The sequence below is a fragment of the Nipponia nippon genome, unplaced genomic scaffold, assembly GCF_047370975.1.
Source record: "Nipponia nippon isolate SJK-2023a ecotype South Korea unplaced genomic scaffold, ASM4737097v1 scaffold_2, whole genome shotgun sequence".
NCBI classification, from domain to species: Eukaryota; Metazoa; Chordata; class Aves; order Pelecaniformes; family Threskiornithidae; genus Nipponia; species Nipponia nippon.
The window spans coordinates 113,843,555-113,854,821 of record NW_028262336.1 but is presented as its reverse complement, the minus strand read 5'-3'; the positions used below and the strand labels follow the sequence as shown (position 1 = coordinate 113,854,821).

The window sequence follows — 11,267 nt, the reverse complement described above, 5'->3', positions numbered from 1 at the left end:
AAGCAAATTGCAACAACTTTCTGTCAGCATTTTTCTCCATTGTAAAATATCTTTCTCTTCATTGAGCTGGGCTGAGGAGCCTGTGGCCTCTTAAGCACTGAAAGAAGGGCAGCCTTTGGTATTTGCTTTCATGGAAGCTCCCCAAGAGACAGTATCCCTCTCCAAGCTAGGACATTCTAGATTGGCATTCTAGATAATGCATTCTAGATTATTTATTGCTCAGCGTGTTCCATGGTTTTAATTAAGGAATTGGGTCGCTCCCCCTAGATGTTTTGGAGAATGCATCTAGGCCAGGCTGTCACGGTAACGTGCAAGACCAAAGTTACACCAAATGCATGTAGAAATGTGCAAATTTCTATGAGTGCAAGGTAGGATCTTCTCCAGGAGCCCTTCTCCCGAGGCACATCTCTGCAAGGGATAAGTCCCTCCTAAGAAACTGTTAGATACCTGGGTCGCTGTGAATGTCCTGACCCCATCAATTTGATCTTCAGGTCACCTGAGCCACACTCATTCCAGGCCTGGGCAGGGACAGCAGCGCAGAGCAGACATGAACTGGACATGACATTGTTGTGGTAGACCGTGTACCACTCTGGCCATGAGGGCGAGAGATAAAAGCCACTGCCTGCCTCCCAAGAGGGGAGAGGTGAAAGACGAGGAAAACAGTCATTTGCAAGAAGAGAGAGACAGCTCTGGCTGCTCTTCTGGGTGCAAGAAGAGGCATATATGCAAAGCCAATAGATCAAGGCACATCCATGCACCATATAAACGCCCTTCTGGACCCTGCCATACAAGCTGTAGTATAAGGAAGCATAGGCCTACATTCAGCTAACAACTGCTGCCAAAACTGAATTATTCCTCATCTCCCTCATCCACCCACTACAGCAAGGAACTGGCAAGTACAAGTGCAATACAGCACACACACCAGCACAAACTGACCATCTCCATTCATTTTGCATTAATTTATGCTTCTTTACACTCCCTCACAGATCAGCCCAGTGCGAGTAGAGATTAGCATTAGCTGATAAGCATAATGGAGCCTGCTTGAAAATGCTGTCATCTCTCTTTAGAAGCTGACAGCTGAACTGTTAAGCTAAGAGGTCAGAGTTGATTGGCTTGAGCACCAGCTGTATACGGCCCTGGGAAATGCGCCAAAGGCTTTTCCAGCTCAGACCTGCGAGACACTAATCTGTGAGTAAACCCTATGCACAAGGGGCAAACCAGCTCAGCTGTGTAGGTGGAGAATGATTTAGGAGCCCCGACAACGGCATCCCAAGGGGTCAGCAGCTGTCAGTCTTCTTGATCCCTCCTAGCTCACTGCACCACCAAAATATAGATAATTATCGTACAAAGTTCTTCTTGAATTCCAAGGGCATCTATCACCTTTGGGACACTTCCAAATGCAGTTGTATAAATAGAACCATGCTGGACTTGCTACGTAGCGAGGAAGTTATTTATGCTTCACATTTTCTTGGTTTGGTCCAGAGAAAACTTATATACATACGTAGGAATGCTGTTTTGATAAGGCTGAGAACCTTGTTTTTTGCCTTTCCTTCTCCTTCTATGCATCTACTGAGTACACACACACAACACACACACACACAAAGAGCTTAGGCAGTGTGCAATTTTTTCCACAGAAAACTGAATTTTGAGTGAATCTTTGCAAACTGAAAAATGTCAGCAATAAATGGTTTGTAATCAACTCACTTAGAAATGCAGCACATGCAGTTCCTCGGTGTCAGTCATTTTTTTTTCCTTTCTCCTCTCTCTCTCATTGCATGGCAGTTTCCTACCCTGTGACTTGGCAGTGAGAGATCGTGAGCGTGGCTGGTTATGTCACACAGGATAGAGAACCTGCCTGACCTGGGCCTGGGCAATAAAAGAGAAAAGGGGCACAAGCCACACAGTTTACAGCAACCATGATATCATTCAAAAGCAAAATGGACACAGCTGGTTTTCAAGCATGGCATTTGCCTTTGACAAATTTTAATTTTCCTTGATAAAAACACTCTTGAAAAAAATACAAAAACCCATTTTGACTGAAAACACTTCTGATTGATTGATAAAAGCATTTTGGTAAACGCCACTGAACAATTTTCTAAGGTTTAACCAAAGTTTCAAATCTTGGTGCCTAAAATTTGGTTTCCAGGCTGGTATCCAGGCACACAAACTCGTGGTCTGATTTTTCCCAAAAGCATGTTGAACATCCTGTGTCTCTAGTTTCTGTTGAGCAAAGTGCTGAGTGCTTAGCAATTCTGAATTACCAGGCCTAGAGCCAAACTTTTGAAATCTGAACATCTAAAATTAGGTAGTTACGGTCTGATCCAAAGCCCAGTAAAGTGAACGGAAAGGCCACCACTGAACTTCTGCTTCTGGGTGAGGCTAATTCATCTATACTTACATGCCAGAATGAAAATTGCCTTGTTCAGGTCAGGTCAAAGTCATGAGCAACCACCGTTTTTCTTGTCATTGGCAGTTCCTGAGGTCCTACACAGCGTGCCTTTAACAAAGTAGATGGGATGGGAGAGGAAACAGGGTAAGCATAGTGTCGCCTTGGCAATCCTCTCCATGAGCAGGTACTGTGCTGCGTTCATGTCCTGTGCACACTATGTGTAAAACTTACAGCAGGTCAAATGTTGATATACATACATATATACGTATGAAAATATATATATTAAAAAAAAAAAAAAAAGCTTGCAGATGTAAAAGAGAGCTTGCATAATAGATGCTCTTCATGGTACATCATTCATAATGTGTTAGGGGCCACAAAGAAGGGATAAACATCTGCGGCTTAAAACAGGTATGGGTTAATTAAAATGATGTAAAGTATGTAAATGTACATATGGAAAGATGTAAAATAAGGATATAGAACTGAAAGGAGTGGCTGATACACCAGAGTGTTGTCCTGCTCAACAGGCTGGAGAAATGAGCCGACAGGAACCTCATCAAATTCAACAGAGGGAAATGCCAAGTTCTGCCCCGGGAAGGAATAACCCCAGGCACCAGGACAGGCTGGGACCAACCAGCTGGAAAGCAGCTCTGCAGAGGACCTGGGGCTCACCATGGACATCAAGGTGACCATGAGCCAGCAGTGGGCCCTTGCGGCAGTAGCCAAACAGCCTCCTGGGCCGCATCAGGCAGAGCACTGCCAGCAGGTCAAGGGAGGTGATCCTTCCCCTCTGCTCAGCACTGGTGAGACACACCTGGAGTGCTGTGTCCAGTGCTGGGCTCCCCAGTACAAGAGAGACGTGGACATGCTGGAGACAGTCCAGCAAAGGACCATGAAGAAGACAAATGGACTGGATCATCTGACATATGAGAAAAGGCTGAGGGAGCTGGGACTGTTCAGCCTGGAGAAGAGACAGCTCAGGGGGATCTTATCAATGTATGTAAATACCTGATGGGAGGGAATAAAGAAGACAGAGCCAGACTCTTCTCAGTGGTGCCCAGCAACAAGACAAGAGGTAATGGGCACAAACTGAAATGCAGGAATTACATTTAAACATAAGAAAAAGGTTTTTTACTGTGAGGGTGGTCAAACACTGGAAGAGTTTGCCCAGGGAGGCTGGAGGAGTTAGGGCAGCTACTTACTCTAAAGTATAGTTTTAATAAAACTTTTGCCTAAAATAATTTTACTGACAAACTAAAGACAAATCACTGTTAGCCCAGAAGCCCTCTGGTGTTCTCAATCGCCCTTACACTGCAAAGGGCTGGAAAATGCTGGTAACATACATCACTGGAGAGTCACCTCTCCTCCAGGGCCTCTTTGGCAAGTGGGAAGATAATGAAGAGAGTTTGAGACTCGAGGGTCACACCAAACATCTATATTAAGGTCCCTCAAACTGGGAAATTTTGTCTGTATATGTGTATTTGGCTGATGCTCTTTGACACTAATGTGCCTGTGCACCTGCACAGTGCTGGCTCTTTGCAGCCAGTTGCATTGCCTTTCTTCAGTTTTAGGCAAATTACTTACTTAGGCGACTAACTTACCTCATTTAAAATCTGCTTTAAAATTATAAAAGCCTGAAAAGAGAACCACTTAGGCTGGTATTCTCACTTCTAGCAACTTGTTTGGGGTGCTTTACCTTAATCATATCGTCAAAGTTAGATGCAAGTCTACTCCCAAAAAGACTGATGGCTAAAAGTTGCGGATGGCCCAAACTCTCCGGAACATTTTCTCTTCCTATCTGAAAATTGCTAGGATCACCTTGAGCTGTTGCTGAACCACTTCTAGTTCAGACAGTGAAGCCCACACCTCTATTTTTTGCGTTGCTAGCCTGAGATGAGCCCAAACACATCAATTTGCTCATGACATTGCTCTCCCTGGGCAGTGGCCATGTGCACTGGGACTGGCAGAAAAGCTCAGCCCTGCCAGGTGGGACCAGTGCACAGCATTGAGGTCCCCTGTGAAAGCTGTGATGCATGAGAGACTCTGAAAATCTATTTTTAAGTCACAGGAAAGGTCTGATAATGCTGGATGAAGACACCATGTTCAGCTGGGGTAGGGAGTCACAGCCGGTGAAAGACGAGAATCTTTCATACTGAATTATCAAGTATTCCCTGTATTTAAAAATAGATTTTCCATGTCCTTCTCTAGCTGCTGCTGCGTCTGTCAGCCAAGCTTATGAACACAAGCTGACCGTGTAAATTAGTGAAAATATAGCAACATCTGGCACAAGGTGGGCTGCAGAGAAAGGCTGCGTCCACCCCTGGCAAAAGTTCATTTCAATGTCTTGGTTTTCTCGCAGAAAATTTGCTATCCCTGGAAATGCTGGAAGGAGGTTTGCTCAGTTGCAGCCAAGAGTAAACAAGAGGTGATTTTTATCATTGCACTGGAGTGGGGATTTCTTGACTGGAAGGATGAGTGGCACCAGCTGCAGCGGGGTGGCTGCAAACCCGGACGGACAGCACAAGTGGCACAGGGCAACGGGTCATTTACTGGCAATATTTAAGCAACACACACACTTAACAAGCGGTGCTACCACAATGTTTGCTGTCTTTCCTTAAAGCCCAAGCCCAAGTCCCAGCTGCCACGGCCAACACTGCTCCATCTAACCATACCAGAGAGCAGCCTTGGGTAACTCACAGCACAGCCTCGCGATGCTGCCTGCTCCTGCAGGCTCCTGGAGGGGAAGGAGACCTGTATCAGCAGTGTGGCACACACCTCACTGCCTGCTACAGAAAGCTGTATTTTGTAGAAGATACTGATTCTCTGAAGCCATTAAAATAACAGATGGGGAATGCCTAGGCGGAGTTTGATTACTGATTGCACAAACCCAGGGACTGTGGGCTCTTCAAGCTGGCTCAAGATTTTTTAGCAGGCGACGACACCATCACAGCAACCCAGACACACTCGCGCCTTGTCCTGCCGAAGCTGAGCATGGCCGTGCCGCGGCGCCTGGCGCACCACAGCAGACCCCAAGGGACTGCCGCCCCAGGCAAGGCTCGCAGCAGGGCTGCGGCGCCAGCGGGTGCCTATGACTGCGACTGACCCAGGCTCGTCCTTCCAGGCACTGCTCCAAGCATAGCTTGGCCAAATATAGGATCCTGGGAATCCCTGCCCGAAATCCAGCTTCAGAAAATGCAATTATTGACAATGTCTCGGTGGGACGGAGGTTGTCTTTGAAGTCCACGTCCATAGGCACCAACAGTGTAAGTCACTCTGGACAGAAAAGTGACCTGAACAGCTCATTCATGTGGCTACACAGCTGTTAAGTTGCAGGATTTCCACTCTACAGCAATTTTTTTTTTTTTAAATACAAATAAAAATGCAGGTGGGAGGAGCAAGCAAACCACCAGACTTGCACAGCGCACTGTACTGCAGTTATCAGCAGGTCTCTCAGTGAACAGCAGTCAGGCCAGGAGAAGGATAAGGAATGCTACAAAAAATGGTTTTACATGTTCTTTATTTAAGTGAAACGAGCAAGTGAAAGTAGAGGTTTCACATTCCTTTCTGCTAAGCGAGTTTGTGCCTCTTACGCTGGTTAATACAGATGGTTACATTGCATGCTGCAGTTTTATACCCTCAAGAACCTAACACCAACACCAACCAAGCCGGCATGGCGGGCAGGGGGTTACAGCATTCACAATAACCACCGGAGGAGACAGCCACATTGAACAGTTCCTAAGGATCTTGCATTTTACATTTTACAGCTGGATCACTGCAGAATAAAATAATTACACCATCATAGACCCATCATAGACGTTAGCACGGGCAACAGATACGAGAGAGTAAAAAAAAATTGACGACATCCTCAGTTGACTGAAAGCTAATCACAGCGGTGTGCTGTGGGTGTTACTTATGTCTGCGGAGACACACACTTAAATCACCTCCCAGAGTTTCTGATTGTCTTTTACTCCTGATAAGACTTCACAAGGAGCCACATGAGCAACACAGTAATCAGGACAATCATGAAGTTGAGGAAAAGTTCTTGTGTGGATCTCTCCATTTTTCGGGAGTAATCAGGGGAGAGCAGAGGTCAACAGGTAGAGCAAGGGGAAAACTTCAGTGACTTGCCTGGGAGCGTCCTTGAGCTCAACCTTCAGGTCACGGGCTCTTTTAAGGAAAAAGAAAAATATGTGAAGAACAGATGCATGAAGGTGGCAGGTTCAGCAGAGCTATTTATATTGGTGTAAATAAATGTTGTTTCAGTGGCTCAAACTTAGTAAGCACTGGGGACGCTAAAAAGTAAAAGCTATCTCTGGCAGCTTATCACCTTCTTTGATTTCCAGCATTTGACATGGAGCGTTCTCAGTGTCACCCCAAAATATACCACGCAAGAGTGAGCAGTCCTTGGAAATTAGCACTGCTTTGTGCAAGCATTTTCAAATAAATAATGCCCAAGCCCCCTTTATTACTTTCAAAAGATATACATGGTAAATATGCCACTGGTTAGACTTCTTTAAATTCTTATATTTGTTTGCATATTTTCATTTTTTAAAGAAACTAGGTCCAAATTATTCTCTTATAAAGAAAGACTAATAAAACTGAATTATTTATGTTACCACTAAAAGTACAAGGAGAATCTTAGGTTAGATATTTTCAATTCTGAAGAACTTAATAAATTTTGTGAGTTAATCCTACAGATGAAATAGCATTTTCTCAAGCACCTTCTGACTTTCCTGCACTTTCAAGCTGCTATAGATCTCTTACTTCAGAAATCCCATTCAAGTTATATTCGAGAACTTTTTTGTTGTTTTTTTTTTATTTACTTTATCACAGCAAGTTTTGATTTTTATATGTTCTTGGAGTTCATGCAGAGAAATGAGAAAAATTTATCATGAATATCATGCACTAATCCCATCTGCATGCTGTATAAATAAAATTAAAAACCTTTAAACAAATGAGGCATAAGCTCTAGACAAAGAATTTCAGCTACGCAACCAAAATCTTAGCAGACAAGCCCGCTTAGGCTGTAACATCTATGGTGCAAACAAGTGAAGCCCTGGGACCATACCCAAAAGAAGACAGAGTTTAGTTTGCAAATTAAATATTAAAAGCCCGGTGCATGCAGTTAACAAATTCCTACATTCCCAAGTTGTTTTGTCAGCCTCCTATGTCCTTGGACAAGAGAAAATCTGACCTAATAAGTAAGCCAAGTATTTTACCTTGAGGAGGTAAATGGAGCCCAGTGGTTCTGCCTCTGGACTTTGGGTCAGTGCAGATATTATTTCCCTCTCAGCTTGTGCCTATCTCCCACTCGGTCTGGATGCCCTGTCCCTGTGTGGGAACTAAAGTAGGCTGAGGGAGGAGAGCAACAAGTGCATTGGCAACCCAGGTGCTGACATCACCCCCAAAATATTTTAAAAGGGCTAAGCTGGGCTGCAGGATTTGGTTAAGGCTGTTTATGTAGTGGCCTCTGTGGGCTGATTTGCTTCTTTTAGTTCTTCTGACGTGGTGCCGTGCTAAGAGCAGAGCTGTGTGTAGCCCTTGGGGCTCAATGGGATTTTACGAGAACTTTTGGCCCGTTGGTGTCTTTGCACACAGTGTGGGGAAAAGAGAAAGAAGGAGTGAGCCACTTGCAGAAGCCTGCGTGCAGATTTTGGGATCTCTCAAGATCAGTTCTAGTGTATGGAGCCCTGTCTACACAGTTACTTTCTTAAGTACAGTACAGCTGTTGCTGTCCTATATAGCTATAGTCCCCACAGCTTCTCAAGTTCATATGCATTTAAAAGAAAAGGAATAGGAAAAAAATATTATTTGCATTTGAATACAGACTACTGAAATCCAGGATCATTTGCTGGATAGAAAAGTTTGGGACTAAGAGGTCTGAAAAGCACAATCCATTGCTTTAAAGAGTCACTGACTCACCTGCATGCTCTTCCCTCATTGATTTTCAATGCTGATGTTAATGCTCCATCTGCGTGAGCATACAGAGAAGTATTTCTGGTACCCTGCAGTGTTTCTTCCCAGAAAGCACACGGCTCTGTGGCCTAGATAGCTGTAATCCCCACATCATCTTATCTTTGCCCAAGGCGCTGCTAGAACTTGCTATACACATGAACAAAAAGAAATGGCTATTTGTTTCCTTTAAATTGATAGAGCTGAAAGAGAGTCTCAGCGTGCCGGCCTTGCGCTGCCGTGGGTTCCCCCCACTCAGAGCCTTTGCTTCAGATGAATGATACGAGTATTTCCACTGAAGTCAGAGGGGTCACTTCTGCAACATGGTGCTGCCAGATGAGCATGAGGATCCTGATCAGGTTTAAGTGTGTAAGGCTATCCACAGTGCTGGCCTTATTCCCACTGCCAAACACCACATGATATATAGTATGCAGATTATTTACTGATTCTGATGTCTTTTGTATTTACATTCGGGCATGCTGGGAGATAGTGTAGCTCAGAGTATCCAAGCTTGCTGTGACAGCCCCCCTCCATCAGCGCCCAGGTTTCACCCTTTGCACCAGCGCCGGCACTCACGTCACGGTGCGATGCCCCCAGTGAGGGAGGCCGGCTGGCTGGAAACCAACCTGATGAAAAACACAACAAAACAAATAGCTGTGAGTAACCAGGGGTGTGGAGGGGAGGGTTTCTTGGGTTTTGCTGGATGATTTCCCTAAATAGCCTCCCCTCGCAATCACTGGAGGTAGGAGGGGGAGCAGAGCTGCAGAAATCTTCCCTTTCATTGGCTTGACTGCCTTGCCATTGCTCTCCTAGACACCCAGGCAGCATGTTCACAGAAGCCAACATGCTGCGTGGGAGTCCTCTCCTAAAATATACAGATGAAAGAGCAAAGGCTTAACCCATGCCTCATTCAGGCTTAGATGCCTAAGCAGGTTTGCGGGGTCCTATTGCGATGCACGGCCTTCTAGGCTGAGCCACCAAAGCCTGTCCTCTCAAGGAAAACTTGGGCAAACCTGTCCCATACTTACAGGGGATTTGGGAAATCCAGATTCAAAATGTTCCCCCTCTGCCCGAGGAAAGCAGGGTGTACATCTGCCATGAGACTGTCCTAGGCTATTCCCTTCCCTGGCATGTTCCAAAGCAGAAGTCTCTGGATTTCTCATGCACTGGCTAATCCACTTCACCTCGAATCACATAAATATCCACCAGCAAAAGGGTGAAATATTTGGGTGCCATTGATCCTAATTATTAAATGGTGCACATCAGCGCCCAAATGTTCCCCTTGGGCCGTGCATCTTGGAGATCCTGGGGTTTATTTTACTCTTTGCCAACAAAAAACTCAAAACGCGTATTCTTTAACTGAAACCCCTCAGCTCTGGTCCCCAGGCCTGTATCGGCACTTCCACACTGACAGGGAGCCCCTTCCTGCTCTGTCCCAGCTCACCTCCTTCATCTTGGACTTCATCCATGACAGGCAGAAAACTTCTCTTCTTCGAAGTAGGGAAACAGCACCATAAATGTCATTAATGAGCACACTTCATAAGCACCCTAGCTCCTGCATACCCTTCCTTTCCCTCTACAGGCAGAGAGGTTTCCCTCATTTTTGTGCTGAGGATCTTACAGGAGACCATGGAAGAGCATATTGGATCACAAGAAGTTCATTAGTAGACCAGAAACCTAACACAGCATAATGGCTGGTAGGGGAATCCAGGGAAAGGATATAGAAACAGAGCAAATGTAATATGATCTTTGCCCAGCTATCCTCAAATTTCTAGGATTCAGCCTATTGGGACAGCTAGACTGGGACTAAAAACAAGGTTGGCTTTATGACTCCCTGTTGCTCGTATTGTCAGGGTGTCCCTTCAGTACAAGGGTCTGTTCCTGCAGCTATGATAGCTCGTTCTGTGAATAGTTCCAGACCAGGCAACTTGTTCTTAGTTCAGCTTCTCTACACAACATCCCGCATACTTTCAGTATTACAAAAAATAGCAAATTCAAATATTCCATACAACAGAGAAAGTAACTTTCCTCAGCCTATTAGCAATTTGAAGGCAGCTCATTTGCTAGAACTGAGACCAGCTACCTGAGAAACACTTTTTGATTGACAGAGCTAGTCCCTAGTACCTTTAGAAGAGGCAAACTATGTTACATTTACTTTTGATGGCATCTGACAGAATATATATAGCTACACACACAAAGACTTGTGAAAAAAAAAAAGGACTTAGCACTGAACAGGGGGTACCAATAAACACGCCTGAGCTGTGGAATGCGCCTGGGCATAACTGTAAATCCAGCCAGCGTCTGAACATCTGACTTCACTAGGCCATCGACTAGAGTCTGCAGTTGCCAGAGGCTGAAACTTCTGACCCACCTCAACAAACCATACTCCTGCTGATTACGAACGAAGAGCCCAAAGACCTTAAAGGCCGTATCTATAAAAGGATGGTTTATTCAACCAAGTGATCTAACACTGATTAGGAAAGTGGAAAGAAGAGAAAGAGGAGAATTAACTAAATGGTTTTACTTAAAGTGCTAACCCAGAGGTTTAGATACCGTGCTGAATATTTTTCTTGTTGGCACTTTTATTTTTTCTTCTTTTTTCTGACAGATCTGGATGTTCTCAGCTTTCACGTGGCCCGTGCCAAAGCTCCTTCTTCATGCCTCGCATACTCAAACTTAAGGCTCTAGTCTATATTTAAAGTTACTGTGACTATCTCAAGTTCTTCCCAGCCTACTAATCAAGTAGCACATAATCTTTCAAAGGCATTCTTACATAATTAGAGCAGATTGTGTTAATTTTTGCTCTCATCATTACCTTTCTCACTAAGCGCAGTATATATATTTTTAAATCTGCTAATAATTGGTTCATTTTTAAATTGTCACCTACTCTCTAGTGTAATCATGAGTATTTTCTTAGAAGACCCACTTG

At 44.6% G+C, this 11,267-nt stretch overlaps 1 protein-coding gene across 2 annotated transcripts; it reads right to left on the bottom strand.

Moving 5' to 3' along the window:
- Nucleotides 1-5,886: 5,886 nt before the first annotated feature.
- SLN (sarcolipin) lies at nucleotides 5,887-8,430 on the bottom strand. 2 transcript variants are annotated; one of them, XM_087758624.1, is made up of 2 exons: nucleotides 8,309-8,430; nucleotides 5,887-6,553 (listed from the first exon to the last, which is right to left on the bottom strand). In XM_087758624.1, exon 2 carries the CDS (start codon nucleotides 6,444-6,446, stop codon nucleotides 6,351-6,353), a length of 96 nt encoding a protein of 31 aa, XP_087614750.1. In that variant the 5' UTR covers nucleotides 6,447-6,553; nucleotides 8,309-8,430; the 3' UTR covers nucleotides 5,887-6,350. The 2 variants fall into 2 exon arrangements, with proteins under 2 accessions (XP_087614750.1, XP_087614749.1); XM_087758623.1 differs by lacking the exon at nucleotides 8,309-8,430 and adding an exon at nucleotides 7,606-7,706.
- Nucleotides 8,431-11,267: the final 2,837 nt, after the last annotated feature.